The sequence below is a fragment of the Cydia fagiglandana genome, chromosome 8 (genome assembly GCF_963556715.1).
Source record: "Cydia fagiglandana chromosome 8, ilCydFagi1.1, whole genome shotgun sequence".
Classification (NCBI taxonomy): domain Eukaryota; kingdom Metazoa; phylum Arthropoda; class Insecta; order Lepidoptera; family Tortricidae; genus Cydia; species Cydia fagiglandana.
This window is the reverse complement of record NC_085939.1, coordinates 8,187,835-8,204,169: the sequence shown is the minus strand read 5'-3', so window position 1 is coordinate 8,204,169 and position 16,335 is coordinate 8,187,835. Positions and strand designations below refer to the sequence as shown.

The following is a 16,335-nucleotide window of genomic DNA, read 5'->3' as shown; positions in this document are numbered from 1 at the left end:
AAATTTTGGTACCTCTATAATAGCAATTTAGATTTTAGTGCTTTTCGTAATTTTGCCTCTGCAATTGACCACATCGCAACTTAAGTCCTCTATAATTGACACTGTGCTAAAAAATCAGTTATTTTGGCTCTTGTTTTTACCTCTATTATTGAAACGAGTCTTACTTATTACCTCTGTAATTGAAATAATGTAGTTGTAGACAGCAGAAACAATATTTTAATAGCAATGATCATTTTATTTAGGTTTAAAGATCTTAATTTCTCATAATTTATATCTCCATCCAGAATTTAATCTATTTATTGCGTATCTATCACAGCCTGTAGTAGGTGAAATAGTTTTTATCAATAAAAAACAAAGTATGCTTTTTACATTCTAATAAAACATTCTTCTTCAAATTCAAGGGAATTTTTTAAACTCAAATGATAAGAATATATATTGGTAATTAATGTAGTGTAAAAGTGCAAGTATAGACAGAAGTAATATAGGTATAGACCAGAAACCCAGAACGTAAGCGTGTAAATATACTTTAAATGGTCATTTGCGCCTCCATAAAAGAAATTTGTCAGAACGCAACCTCTATTAATGAAAACCTCTATAATTGACACAACGATTTTTTGAACCTCGTTAATTGACACGGCCTGCTTAAATGAAAAACCTGGTTAATTGACAAAAACTGGCCGGTCCCTTGAGATTGCAATTATCCAGGTTCCACTGTATTGTAAGTTTTGAAACGAGTAATTACAAATACTTACCCCCTTATTCATAAACGCGCTACAAGCCCCAATTAGCTAATAATCGTTTGTCTTTCTCAGTCATTTTGACTTATGTATTTATATGAAAGGGATAAAACATAATTTAACTAAATCAGGCCCGTAAAGTTTTATTAATAAGGGGGCTAATCTCTAAAAGTGTCAATTGACTTGAAGCACTTCAAGTCAATTGACACTTTTAGAGATTAGCCCCCTTAACTTAAATAACTACCTAACTATAATCTGCACATACGAGAGAATTATAAAGCTTAGACCTTTTGGTTTAGCAGATAAAGTAGAAATATCACTTCGCGACACAATTAAGGTTGACCTCTGGTCGTTAGTGCTTAGGAGAATACTACATAATATAATGTATGTACGGATGGTTTGTTTACAGTGCAAGTCACGTCTTGACACCTTTTGACTGCATCTAAGCAAGTTTGCGCGTTGCTTTGTTTAGAAACGTATCATTTATTAATATATTTAGAACTAATTATAAGTACGTTTGGTTTTCACAAGGCTTGTAGTTCAAATTATTTTAATATTCAATCAAGTCATTACGAGAACACATTATAAAGGAAGAGTGATCGTATAATATTAAAATGTTTAATATCACATCCCCATTAATTAAAAATAAATTTGTTCAAATCATCAATTACCGTTACGTATACCCGAAAAGTTAATTTAGGTAGGTATACCTACTTGCAATGCTTAAATTATTAAATAAAATATATTTTTTTATTACTGTTTTGCTCCAATCACGTATCATAAAACTCTATTACTACTTTTTTACAATATGTACAAAACTTATACTCCGTTTTTTTTAGCATTAGAAAGAACTTCGCAGAAGTAAACTTGTGGTTCCAAATCCGGCACTTTTAGCGGTAATAATTTGAAGCAAATTATATGTATTGACCATGCTACATTAGAAAATTCAATAATTATTAACAATTAAAGAGCCTGATAAAAACTGCACGCTTGCTTCTGTGGAGTTCTTTCTAATGCTAAAAAAACGAACTATAAGAAACTAAAACCCGTTCTGAGCGTTGAAGCGTTATTAAATTGATATTACACACGACCGATACCTATAATCATCATACTTTATATCTATTGGGCACTTAATAGTAACTAATAATGTGCAATGACTTACTTCGTAAAGCCCATCTTTTGTTCAAGAGCAGACCATCCAAAAACCGGTAACCCTGCTCTCTGCAGACCTTCTCCTGGACACTAGCCACGGCGCTCGTCAGAGACAGCAGGTCACTGGCCAACACCACCGACGAAGCGTAATCAGGAGACTCATCGACCGGCACCAGCTTATCCTTTCCTTTTTCTTCCTTATAGTTCTGACTACCCTTAGCTTCTTCTGACAGTTTGCTCAAAACCCCAGCCTCTACCGTGCCATTATTCATAATCATATCACTTAGTTTTTTAACTACTTCTTTTTCTATTCCTAAAGTTTGCGCAGTTCTATTAAGAAGAGCGAGGTCGCGTCTGTCTAAAGTCCGGTTGGTATCAAAGAAGACGGAGAGTTTGTTGAGGAGTCTTTGGTCGGTGGTGTTAAGTTTGAGGTCGGTGTAGTTGTCGGCCGCGGCGCACGCGCACGCGATCGCGAGGAGGGCGAGCAGCATGGCGGAAACGAGTGCCCGCGCCGATACCACAAATATCACTGACAGCCTTTGTCCACTCAGCTTTAGTGCCTTCGTCTTGTTTTTAATTCCGATGACGTTTTGATAACATTTATATCGTAACCATAATTATGTCTTAGTTCTTTTATACTAAGAATGAATAAAATTCTTTGATACCACGTTAAAATCAAGTGTATAAGTATTTTTAGGTTTAAACTTAATTTAATTTAATTGTTTGCATGTCTGCTATATTTTACGATTGATCTAGAGTCACGTGACATTATGTGCCTAATTTGGTTTGGACTACCTACATATAACCATGAAGCCAAGTCTCAATATTTTGCTTCTTTTTTATGGAATCATATGTACTCCTAGGTTGAATAATAACCAAATAAGATAAGAACACGCTTTAATAATTAAATAATTATGTATAGTCTTCATCGCTTGAACATTATATTAGGGTATCGATTTACAAAAAAGGTGCGAGTCGGTATTCGAGTGTTCCATACAAATGTAACATTTTTTTTTATTTTTTACAAATTTATCGTTTTCAAATTTTCCCTGTATTTGCACTTGCCAAATTTCATAGCCCCAGGTCAACGGGAAGTAGGTACCCTATCAATTATGATTTCCTTGAGTGTCGAAATTTACGTTTTTTGCGGCATAAACGGCCGTATCTTTTTTTAAGTACTCGCTTAGAAATTAGATTTTTCACAGCTTCGTGGGACTGTATTGAGTATATGGTTAATTTCAACTGGATACCTTCCGGCGTTCTCGAGATAAAGGGTCTTGACAGACGGACAACAAAGTGAGCCTAAAATATTTTATTATTAATTATAAAATATAAACTAATAAATACCAACTTCAATACTACACAACGACTACAATACTTTTTACGACTTCAATATTTTTTTATAAAATAAATTACACAACATTTGGTAAATGCGGAGTCATTTACCAAATGCTGTCTGCAAATTGATTTGATGCTAATTTTGAGGTTGCCTCATGTTGGCTGATAGACTGGACTTTTAATTTATGATCTTGAGTGATAAATATTTAAAAGCCTACATTTAGATTTTATTTTTAATGATTGTAGTTAGTATTTTCCTCGTATTGGTGTGGCGAAACGTTTTGTGTTTCACTCCAAAGTTTGTTAAGGTAACACTCGTTCCTAAGTTTGTTTAACCCTCACGATGCTCAAGACTTTTCAAAGCAATATTGGAAAATTTCGCTGTCTCGATCCTGTTTAGATCTCCGGATATTAACATGATTGTTTATAATATTTATGATTGTATAATCAATGTAACTTTTTCAATTCTTTAATTAAGAATTAGGAAATTTAAAAATTTTGGATGGATATTTTTTCTACTCCTAACTCTTATAAAACAAGACGAACACAGTCAAATGATGGTTTAGTATATAATAAATTATAATTGAGTAAAAATATTTTCCATAATTTCAACATCCAGGGAGGAAACTAGGGAATATTTATATGGTTTGTTTATGGTATATCTTTTATATATTTATATCTTCAAATACCCACAAAAAAAAAAAAACTTCATGAAATCGTAAGATTTAATTCACATAATGGGATAACATTATCTGGTATATCGGTAGTGTTGAGCTCCGTTTCGACTGCCATTCGCGGTCCATTCCCACTCATCGATATCCTCATCATCATCTCGTACGGGATATGTCCTTCTTGGTACGTAGTCTTCATCTCTGTCTCCCCAGAAATCATCCTCGCCTCCCTGCTCCTCCTCGATCACTTCCAAATCTTCTTCATCAAAATGATTCTCTCTGATATCATCGTCCGCTCCTTCATCTTCTTCTTCCTCTAAAATTTCTTCTAGTCCTTCAAGTTTGTCTCTCTGAACTTCATACTCGATATCAGCTTCAGGAATTTCTTCTAATACTTCTCTGTGCGCAACGAGAAGCTGTCTTGTTTTTATTTGTGGAACATCTATTTCTTCTTCTTGATCTTTGGTATTTCCCGCATCTGCGTCTATGTGATTCTCATCTGGCTTTTCTTCTGATTCCTCTTTGTTATCGTCTTTATCAGAATTTGATGAGAAAGTGAAGACTTTGTGCAAGGATTGCATCGGTATCACAAATGTCAGAGTTAATAACGTTGACGAAAGCATTATCAGAGATATTTCGTGAAGATCAATCTATAACAAGAAGAAAAATATAAAATTTATGGAAATTCCAGTCATAAAAAAAAACAAAATTAATTATAATTTGTAAAGTTTTGCATACCATAGACATTAGGCTAAACTCGCTTGAAGTCCGAATGGTGGCAGCCTCAGTGAGGAACACGATGAACTGGCAAAGATATAGTGCGTAGGAAAGTCGACTGATAAGTACCAACGGACGGCAGCAGAGAAAATTGGCCAGGGATTCTGTAGAAAGAAATAGACACTGCTCAATAATAAGAATCATCAGAGTAAATTGCAGAGAAAACTATCAGTTCTATATGTACATATTCACGTCTAGTAAATAGGTGTAGATTTGCAAAATCTTAAGTAACACTTAGTAGTTTTGACGCTACACTGATATACTCCAAATGAACAAATCCATAAAATAAAAAAAAATCTAATAAGAAGACAACAGTTTAAATGACGCTAGTTTTGCAATATGATGAACACTTCCATAATCCTGCTCTTAAACGAATATATTTACTAACGTGCTAATAATATAAAACTAAATTCTAGAACTAATTTATAATTTGTATGGTAGTTAGCGATAAAAAGAGTTAATTACTTAACTAACTAAGCATCGGGATTTTGACGTCATCACTTGTAAGTTAATTAGAAAATAAAGGAGTTCTAAAATATCATACACACATTTAAGTATTTTTCCGCCTATTTTGTGGTGAGTTTGAGGCGGATGTAATATAATTGGCTTAATAATCGGCTGTGTCTTAATAACTTGATTAAAAGATAATAATAAAGTTTTATGGATCGCTCATTGTTAACCTGACTATTAAACGAACATGGGTAATTTATCGAGTGTAACATGAGTTTTATTTCGCGGGTTCTCCAGCTCAAACGAGTTGACGGCTCCTAATGTAAGTACGTGGTGTCGTTAATATATTCATCGCAATAAGTGCCTACTAAAATATTCATGTAATCTGTCTGTTTTGTATTCTTTTAACATATTTTTTGCCATCCCTTGCTGAAAGGTGATCATTTACCGCAATATCCATTATGCACGGCGTATATGACCCAGGCTATGGCGAGGGAAGCGGCCACCGGCGCGAGGGCCGCGTAGTTTGCAGCGAACAAAGCGCTGTACCGGTACTGAGTGTTGCCAGAGTCTAGTCCTGCCCACCATACAAGACTCCAGAGAGCGCCGCTTGTCAACCAACCTAAGGCTAACAGGATCTGTGAGAAGAAAAATAACATGTCAACATTTTAAACCGATTCACTAGACTTATATCGACCGGGATATTTACCGTGATCACCTTTTGTATTGTTTTGCAGCTCCCGATATTTCGACGCAGTAACCATGCGTGTTGTTACGGGGCGGGAGCTCGATAACAATACAAAAGGTAATCACGGTTCATATCCCGGTCGATATAGGTAAATGTAAATAGTGAAACTAACCGTGAATCATTCAAAACTGTTATTTTAAACCGAATGCTATTGAATGGCCCTGTCAACGCCGGAAATACAATTTTACGAAATATCGATTTTACCATCTCAAAAGCAATTTACATTGTTCTTACAAGAAGACAAATATTTTCAAAATGGTACGGTCGCATTTTTGCGATGGTTGCAGTTTTCATTGCATTTGATGGTTCAAAAAGATTCCAATGTTATAGGGGTAGAGATAATTATATTTCCCTAAGATGCATCTTATCATACAATATGATGTTCCTATATATGTTGTTATAAAGTGTCGTTATTGTATTAATGAAATACTAAAAAATGCACTTTTAAAGCTAATTTCATTAATATAAGGTATTCCACATTATGTAATAAGTACCAGAAAAACCGGGCAAGTGCGAGTCGGACTCGTGCACGAAGGGTTCCGTACCATAATGCAAAAAAAAAAAAAAACAAAAAAAGCAAAAAAGAAAAACGGTCACCCATCCAAGTACTGACCACTCCCGACGTTGCTTAACTTTGGTCAAAAATCATGTTTGTTGTATGGGAGCCCCATTTAAATCTTTATTTTATTCTGTTTTTAGTATTTGTTGTTATAGCGGCAACAGAAATACATCATCTGTGAAAATTTCAACTGCCTAGCTATCACGGTTCGTGAGATACAGCCTGGTGACAGACGGACGGACGGACGGACAGCGAAGTCTTAGTAATAGGGTCCCGTTTTACCCTTTGGGTACGGAACCCTAAAATTAAATGTAGCATATAGCGTTGTTGTAACACGGGCATTACATTTAACTCAACCAAACAATTGAAATCTGTGACATATCAATGTCATTTTGAACATCGATCGACCGAGATTGTACTTAAGTTTAGTAGCAAATGTATGAACTCATTCTAAACATGAATCAATATGTAAACCGGCCCTAAGGCAAGTGTACACGCTTGTAGAGGCCTTATAGGAAAAAAAAAATTATTGATTATCTCCGAAATGGAGTTAGTTAGAATATCGGTGTCTTTGAGAAAGTTACTTGATTTAAGCTCAGGAATGCACCCTTAAAATTAACGGAAATAAAAAAAAAACACGGTGTATATGTTGTTATAAGTGTCGTTATTGTATTAATGAAATACCTACTAAAAACTGTACTTTTAAAGCTAATTTCATTAATGTAAGGTATTACACATTATGTAAATGTGAATAAAGGTAAAGTGTAGGTACGCTTTGATGAAAAATTTTGAATCTTTATACCACCAACAAAAGTTCTCTTAATGCGACTTTATAGTTGCCAGCTTGTTCTTAGTTACCTAACTTCCATAATATTTTATTTTTAAGTTTTCTACCTATTTTTTGCTTTTCGGTACCTGCTTATTTTTGAGATATTTAAATTTTAACCCGTAGAGAATATAAACTAGTATACATCTATGTCATAGTATACATCTATTATCATCTATGCTTCTTAGTATTAAGTCCGCCTTTAACATAATGTTTTTTTTTTGTACACTCCATTAGTCTTTTTGCCAATTAGAACCGATTTTTTACAAAAAGGTACAGTCACCTGCGATAATACATTGCATGTGCACTGCCTAAATAATGTCATGTTTCTTTGTACGTGTCTGCCAAAAAGATTATTAATGTTATAATTATTAATTAAGCTATATTCGAAGATTTAAGAACTCCTTATGGATCGGGCCCACTTCAAACTATTCTACTTTTATAATAATTTGAAAGCCTATCGAAATGGCCTCATTATTCCTAAACTCAGGGCCCGATTCGGATTTTGAAATAGACATCTATTAGACATCTTTTAGACATCACCAAGATACGATAACGATATGTTTAAGATCTAACCTGTCAAATTGACATTTGCGCGATTCTGGGGATACTCTTGAACGATTTCCACAGGATATGACTTAGAGATCCAATTCGCATCTAATAGATATCTTACTCTATCTAACGTAAAAGTGACATTGGTTGCCCGAATTGCGCTGCAAAAGAGAACTAGTTGATATCTAAACTATTACGTATGTAGAATGGATTTAGTACGTGTCGTCTCTTGTGAATATCTTGAAGTTCGAATACGGCAGTACTCTTTTTCTCGGAACCCCGACGACGTCATGTAACTTCATACGGTCGTTATTTTAACATGACGTTAGCGGCTATGTTGCAATTTGGATACCTATAGCCTCATATTTTTCAGACGAATTTTAGTTAAATTCTATCTAGCTTATACTTGTTTTATTTATATCGTATATTATACGCAATCTGCTGCGTCTGCGTCGTTACACTCAGTTGTTTCATAAAATGTGAAAATCATTTAAGTACATGAATCATTCGCTTCAGGTCGCTTCTTCATTTACTTTAACATACCTTATTGAGTTGAGTAGGTTTCTGCAAAGCAATGCCTAAGCTGATTCCGATAAGATATGGGGTGCAGCGGTGATACACGGAGGTGTAGCTTAAACGGGCTGTCCTGTAGAGTTGGCTGACACTGCAAAACAAGTTTTCAAAAAATAAAAATAAATATTTATTCCGTCTTCAGTCAACCTGTTCAGTCCGGATGTGTGGAAACGTCTACTAAAGTTGATACGCCGATAATAATCGTTTGTCCCTTTCCGACGTAATGGTATAATGGAAAGGAACAAACGATTATTATCGGCTTGTCAACTTTAGCAGACGTTTATTAATAAGGGGGTTAGGCATTAAAACATTTAAAACACTCGTAGGTATAACATTTTTAGGAAGCTCGCTTTCAGCTCGTTTCATTAAGTTACATAAACTCATCATTCCTTCTGTATTTACAATTTATGGGTATTTCCCAGATTATTTTTTAGTCATATTATGATTTTAACATTTCATATTACCTATAATATTGTTAATCAGAAGCCGTAAACTCCTCCCGTGCCATAAATTCAAGTGGGTATTCACACCCACTTGATTTTATCAATATGTTGCTAGTAAATTAAAGAAAATAAATAAAACCAGTTTTAATTTGACCAATTTAGCTTTGATTTAAATGTATTACGGCCACCTGCGAATTCTAACGCTATGTTTCATGGAGTCGTGTATATACAGTCAGCAGCAGAAGTTACTAAGCTGGCCAGGTGTTCAAAATGATCTTGACGCGACTTTATTGTTAAGAGAATAAAAGCGTGTCAAGGTAATTTTGAACACCTAGCCCGCTTAGCAACTTCTGCTGCTGCCTGTACATAATAACCGGATTTTTGGAATTTAAAATTATAATAAATATGGAGGCGATTGATGTAGCGACCTACCTGACATTACAACATCGCCTATAACACATGATGTAGTCAGGCAGGTCCAACAATCCTTGACTAGTATTAGATATCAATCGGCTGTCACAGACGGACAGACAGACAGACAGACGCACGAGTGATCCTATAAGGGTTCCGTTTTTTCCTTTTGAGGTACGGAACCCTAAAAAAGTATTTTTTTCATATCCATCCCTGGGTCCTAAGGACCAATCCGACCAAAGGAAATCTCTACTACCCTACCTAAAATGTTGCTTTGTTTTTATTTCAGCTAAGTATCATTGTCGACTTCAACTAAATATGACGGATTTGATCTGATCCAATGGCTGCTAAGTTTATTATACCGGGTGTGGCCTGTAACATGAGCAAATAATTAAAACATAGATTGTACTCCTCAAACGGTGACACTTTTGTTCAACAACTTTTAAAAATGTATGAAGTATTTAGACTCCCTATTTTTCATCCAAAAGAAATATTATCTTCAATGGACGCCATCGCCACGCCATTATCACTGTGATTGACGTTGCGTGTCACGCCTTAAACATAACATAATTCGCAATACATTGCGTCTTAGAATAAACTTTAAAATGTATTAAAAATCAAACCACAAGTTATTTTTAAAAGGAGCCGAACAAATGTTGATCAGTATGAGGAGTACAGCCTACAGTTTAATTTTTTGCTCATATTACAGGCCACACCCGGTAGATTGTGTCCTACATCTGTCAATGTTTTGAATCGTTAAGCCTTACCTCACGCCATGATAGGCCAGCAGAGTCAACCGATGTTCGCTGACCGTGGAATATCTGGAATACGCGGCCAGACCTATTATGGTGGGCAGGAGGAATTTGGAGACGCCTGGCTTGACCTGCATCACCCAGACTATCATACCGCCTATGATAGTGAGCTGCATATCCAAAGCCAGCTGGTGAGTTTGAGGGGCACACTGGAATAACATAAAAAAGAATCGAAATTATTTGATACGATATGTCAAACACAAAATACCCGTACACGGCGAGAAGGAGTTGATAAATGGCGAGAAAAAAATAAACAATAAATTTGAACTTTATGTAATTTTATTTTAAGTTCAAATTTCTTCAATAAACTAAAGTACCTATCTCGAATTATCAACTTCTTCCCGCCGTGTACGGAATTTATTATAATGTTAAACAAAGGTCAAGGTGGAAGCCAGGAATTCCAATACACGGCGATAAATATTGCACATCGGTCATTGGAAAGAAAGCCGACTAATTTCGGCTTCGTAGAGCGTGGTCACACATTGTATGGGACGTACGACCGTACCGATTTGACGTACCTAATTTAAGTCCTGCTGCCTGACGAAGGCAGAAATACGAGTCATTGCTGATTGTTCGTAGTTAGAGAACTGGAAAAATGTTTCTTTACAGGTTAAGAAACAAAAAGCTGAAGGACATAAATTTGGACGACCGCTCATGGACCCAAGCTTCCCTGCCGATAAGGCATGGTGGTCTGGGTATCAGAAAAGTGTCTAGCGTATCGCTCCCTGCATTTCTGTCCTCAACAAATAGTTCACAGGTACTAGTCTCTAAAATTCTAAAGTCCCCAATCGACCAATTAAACATACCTTTTAATTTAGAGGCTAGAAATGCATGGAGCGATTCTTGCCCAAACACTGACCTGCCCGATAATCCCAATTCGCAGCGTCGTTGGGACGAGCCGCTTTGTAGGCTGGTACGGCAAAATCTGTACCAAACGGCAACCAGCCTACATGAGCGCGCTCGCCTGCTCGCCGCTTTTGAGTGGGAATCCGGGCAGTGGCTCCAAGCTCTGCCTTCCATTTCAACAGGAACACTCTTGGACAACTCCACCTTCCGTCTCTCCGTCGCTCTCCGCCTGGGAGTGAACTGTGTTGCCCCACATCGCTGTCGCTGCGGTGACCCAGTGGACCGGTTGGGCCACCATGGTCTATCCTGCGGCAGAAGCGCTGGGCGTGCCCCCCGCCATGCCAGCCTTAATGATGTCATCCGTCGGGCCTTAGCCAGTGCGGGAGCACCGGCCGTTTTAGAACCTACTGGCCTCGCCCGCGATGACGGTAAAAGACCCGACGGTATGACCCTGGTGCCGTGGAAGATGGGACGGCCGCTGATTTGGGACGCAACCTGTGCCGATACCCTAGCGCTGTCCCATCTCCACGGCACTGCAGTGAAGGCTGGCTCGGCTGCCAATTCGGCCGAGCTTCTCAAGCGGCGCAAGTATGCAACCATAAATAGTGGTTGCATATTTGAGCCGTTTGGGGTTGAGACTATGGGGCCTTGGGGGGAAAGCGCCCACAGAGTTTTCAACGAATGTAGCCGCAGGTTAGTCGAGTTGACGCGTGACCAGAGGGCTGGGTCATATCTAGCGCAGCGGATCAGCATTGCCATACAACGTGGCAATGCTGCCAGCCTTCTGGGCACGCTGCCAATAGACGGCGATTTGGGACACATTTTCTATTTATAGTTTATTTATAGTTTATTTTTAAGCTTAGTTTTTAATTTTAGTTTGTATTTTCTATTTTAAGGCTTTTTATTGTTTAATAATTCTTTTTTATTCTAAACATACTTTTGTATTTTCAAAGCAGTTTATTTGTGACATGTTTATCATTATAAAGCGCCCTTAATAAATAATACCTACAAACCTCGTTAAATCGATTTGTTTAATGTTGTCCATTTTAGCTATCGGGAACACAAGTTATTGACAACAATAACCCATCTACAATACGCTACTGTTTACCGACCTAAAAGCTTATTCAGAAACGCAATATGCTTAATGTGATACCAATATGATTCAACATTACATTGTGTTACTCGCACACTTGTAACTACACTCTGTAGTGAACGAGAGCAAGCATTCCATTTTTGTTATTATTCTGATACGGCAAATGTTCGAATGTATGCCACATTATTCCGAAGCCACAATTTGCAACACTTGAAGCAAAGGAATGATAAATGTATATGAAATGATTCACGAAGAATACATACTTACCGATGTCACGGTCAGCACCTATTCTTTATGCCTTTATGACCCAAACGGGAAGCTATTTAAATAGACCTAGTGTTTTATGTTTACATTTACACTTATTGTTTATTTTAACTTTATTTATTTCGCTCAACGTATAAGCATTGACATTCAACGTGCAGGATTGCGTAGCGATTCAGAGGATGTGTTTTTATTTATTATTTATTTTGAGTTTCACATTGCCCGTAGAACCGATGGCCGTTGGGGCGAAAAGGTTCTCGAGTGGCGACCACGTACTGGAAGGCGCAGCGTGGGTAGACCCCCCACAAGGTGGACTGATGACCTGGTGAAGGTCGCGGGAGTCCGTTGGATGCGGGTGGCGCAAAACCGGTCATTGTGGCACTCTTTGGGGGAGGCCTATGTCCAGCAGTGGACGTCCTCTGGCTGATATGATGATGATGCTGATTTTGAGTTTATGCATAGCTAACAGTGACGCAACCCTCACCATGTCTTCGAAGCCGAACCAGTTCTGCACGTAGAGCAGGTTCCACCACCAGCCCTCCTGGCAGATCTCGGCGTTCCTGGTGACGAGGGTGCCCCACATGGGGCCATTGGAGATGTTATCCCAGACGTACGCGTAGAACAGGACCACAGCTAGTAGGGCAGGGGTCAGTCTGGAAATTAATGAAATATATATCAGTACCATGCCATCCAAGAAGCGCTGGTGGCCTAAAGGTAAGTGCGTGCGACTTTCAATCCGGAGGCCGCGGGTTCAAACCCCGGCACGTACCAATGAGTTTTTCGAAACTTATGTAGGTAGGTACGAAATAATCATTTGATATTTACCAGTTGCTTGCAGAAGGAGAACATCGTGCGGAAACTGGACTAATCCCAATAATGCCTAGGTTTCCCTCTGGGCTGGAAGGTCAGATAGCAGTCGCTTTCGTAAAAACTAGTGTATACGTCAATTCTTGGGATTAGGTACTTGTCTAGCGGACCCCAGGCTTCCATGAACCGTGGCAAAATGTCGGGATAGCGCGAGGAAGAAGAAGGACCATCCAAGAAGTACGGACAAATGCAGTCCCTAAGGATTTCTGCAATGACCGGTCTTGAACATATCGTCGGTACACCACAATTTCGTGTTGACATAACACGGTTTAGTCACTCTGGTTGAAACCTTCGTTTTATGACACTGCGGAATTTTGGACAAACATGCAGATTGACCAGCCGGCGTATTATGGATGGCTTTATCCATCTTTATCCACGTGATAAAATAATTGTCTCTTTTTAACACCGTGGTATAGAAAGTGACGAAGACCGTTTTATCATGCTGTCACGTAGACAAGAACGACCATCATATCCACACAAGATAAATATTATTTAGCCTTCCGTAAGCTATAGGTAAGTTCACTTGTTCACAAAAAGAAAATCTTTTTTAAGCAAAAATCATCCGTGTTACTGGACACTAGAGACTCTCAGGTTACTTTTATCATCAGCCCAATAGAGTCTGTAGAATAATTTTAGTCCACTGCTGGACATAGAGGCCTCCCCCAAAGAGTGCCACAATGACCGGTCTTGCGCCACTCGCATAGCTTGGGCGAATACCTACCGTAAATTTAAACAGTACTAAGGTATTTATTTTCCAAAAACTTAGCTACTTTATTTAATTTTACCTGCTGTTAATTAATAATTTATTTCAAGGAATTTTCTTAAAACCTAATTGAACCTACATCACACAAGGATCGCTTTATATTATTTAAAATTCGAACTAAAATAAAATCCTATGTCAAAGTGCGGTACGTAAGATTGGTAGTATCAAGATGGGATAATTGAAATTACCTACTACTAAAGTGGACCTTATTTTCATTTGTTGGCTACACGCCAGCCTTAATCTCGTTGCGCCCTACTCAGTCGTAAATTTAAATTGGCAGCGTTTTAACAAATTTAACAGAGGAATATCGGAAAAAACCTTATGAACCCTTGAATTAATTAATGTATTAAAGTCAATAGAGTAACTAGATTTTACTTACAAATCTTACAATCTTGTTGGATGTTAATTCGCTTGATGATGTTCTATCTTTACGTCTTAAAGAATTACTCTCTATTTTTTACCAATCACCTGCAATAATATTTTATACAACAATGGCCGCAAAAATATTTGACACGATCTTATTTGTAGACCCACAAGAGCGTATCTCATATTTCTGCTGCCTTCGAAGACTAACATACTATTGCAGGTGACTGTAGGTAAGTACTTGTAAAACTTATCAATACCTACTTTTGAAGGTGGAATCTAAATTTTAATAGTTTTAATTACCTATATAGGCTAATTAGGTTAGGTTAGCACCGAATGTCGGATAATTCCGAAATTCACATGAAAATGACCCTTAATTCCATCATAATAAAAGTCTCTTTTCGGAATTATCCGACAGTTTTCGACATTCGGAATTACCCGAGTAAACCTTATACTTAAGGCTTGTCGCGAAAAGTAAAAACGTATTTTAATAGTTTCATCTACAAGAGTCGGTTTATTTAAGTAATAATAAATTACATTTCACAAACATATTATTAATTTAATACAAACAGTGAACTTTATACTTTATTTTGATAGATATACGACAAGCCTTCCACGCCACTACCCCCATAAAACCTAAATGCATTGTCAAAAATTCAGCACCAATTCACTTCGGCGCCGGGCACCGTCCTTTTTCATGCCTGAAACTGACATGAGTTGGGAATAAAAATTAGCTTTAGCGTAAAGTTATTGTACCAATCCACTGGGTGTCTGGATACATAAGGTCACTCGTTTATTGATGTGAAATTTAACGCCTGCGCTTTTCTAAATAGCATTTGTTCGGAAAGATGGAATCAAGTGAGCTAATAACTCTAGTAGGAAACTAAATCTTCCAATGTGCTTTGAAATTAACATCCTGTTTCGTAAACTAGTGTATTAATGCTAACTGAATCAAGAATATTTAATTACCTATTATAATATACATATGGGGTTATCCATTAATTACGTCACACCAATTTCTAGGTTTTTTGACCCCTCCCCCCCCCCCCTTGTCACACTTGGTCACATTTGGCAAACCCCTCCCCCCCTAGTGTGACGTCACATTTTTTGACGTTATAAATATTAGTAATTTTATAACCCAAAACTGCTTAGGAAAGAAAATTAAACGATTAAAAACTATTTTCGTTTTAAAAACTTGTTATTTAAATGTACAGCGAACTAAATAATTTAAATAAATTTTCGGTTACTGATGAAGTTAAAGTGACGTCACAAAGTTTGTGTCTCCCCCCTCCCCCATGTCACAATATGTCACATTTTCTTGACCCCCTCCCTCCCCCTAAACGTGTGACGTAATTAATGGATGACCCCTATTGGCGTGAAGTTATCAACCTAAAGTTATCTGCCTAAGAACACCCGACCGAATAAAGAAGATTACTCTTTTAGATATGCCGTTACTTAGATACCTACTGGCTGATAAGTGATAACCAAACGTCGGACTATGGGGGGCAGTTTGAGGGCAAGGTAAGGTTTACAAAAAAATCTTAACTTACGAGTATTATAATGTACCTAGTATTTGTAACATAGCCGTGTTCATAGAACTTGACATGCCCAGTTAACTCATTTGTTTTGTTCCTTTCTCACAGCTGCAATTGTCTGAGTGACGGATAAAGCCAAACGAACTTTTTCGCCATTTTGACTTATGTGTAGTCCAAGTACGTTTATAAATAAATAACGCAGTTAGTTGCTATGATATTTGGAATTTCACATTATAAATACTAGGTACCAAATACTAAGTACAAATACTCGAAGGTGAATTGATTGATTTGCGAACCTTACCTATCATTTTGACATGCCACGAAAATGCCCGCTGGAGTCCGACGTATGGTGATAACACACAGCCTAGGAACACACAGACTCAGAATTTTTAAATTTTAAACATGATAGATATATTCTACAAATGTTGAAAGTAGAAACGACGAAAAAGGATTCTCTGAAATTCATTCCTTAAGGGGGTGAAAATGGAGTTGAACGTCGTTAACTTCTGCGCGGATTAAGCTGTGTGCGGAGGCTGGTTCATAATTAATAGTATTTTT

At 37.4% G+C, this 16,335-nt stretch overlaps 2 protein-coding genes across 3 annotated transcripts in view; both read right to left on the bottom strand.

Annotated features, from left to right (window-relative positions):
• Window positions 1-2,457, bottom strand: part of LOC134666597 (nose resistant to fluoxetine protein 6-like) — a 47,257-nt gene extending 44,800 nt beyond the window's left edge. For both annotated transcript variants that reach the window (XR_010098525.1, XM_063523810.1), the window contains exon 1: window positions 1,900-2,457. Coding sequence is in view for 1 of the 2 variants with exons in the window: in XM_063523810.1 (XP_063379880.1) it covers window positions 1,900-2,380 (481 nt within the window). In the remaining variant the exon portion in view is untranslated. The remainder of the gene's footprint in view (window positions 1-1,899) is intronic.
• Window positions 2,458-3,934: 1,477 nt separating this feature from the next.
• LOC134666577 (uncharacterized) overlaps window positions 3,935-16,335 on the bottom strand; it is a 29,652-nt gene continuing 17,251 nt past the window's right edge. The window contains exons 7-12 of the mRNA XM_063523778.1: window positions 12,734-12,902; window positions 10,005-10,198; window positions 8,354-8,474; window positions 5,574-5,763; window positions 4,637-4,779; window positions 3,935-4,548 (exon numbers count right to left, since the gene is read on the bottom strand). Of these exons, the coding sequence (XP_063379848.1) occupies window positions 3,976-4,548; window positions 4,637-4,779; window positions 5,574-5,763; window positions 8,354-8,474; window positions 10,005-10,198; window positions 12,734-12,902 (1,390 nt within the window). The 3' untranslated portion in view covers window positions 3,935-3,975. The remainder of the gene's footprint in view (window positions 4,549-4,636; window positions 4,780-5,573; window positions 5,764-8,353; window positions 8,475-10,004; window positions 10,199-12,733; window positions 12,903-16,335) is intronic.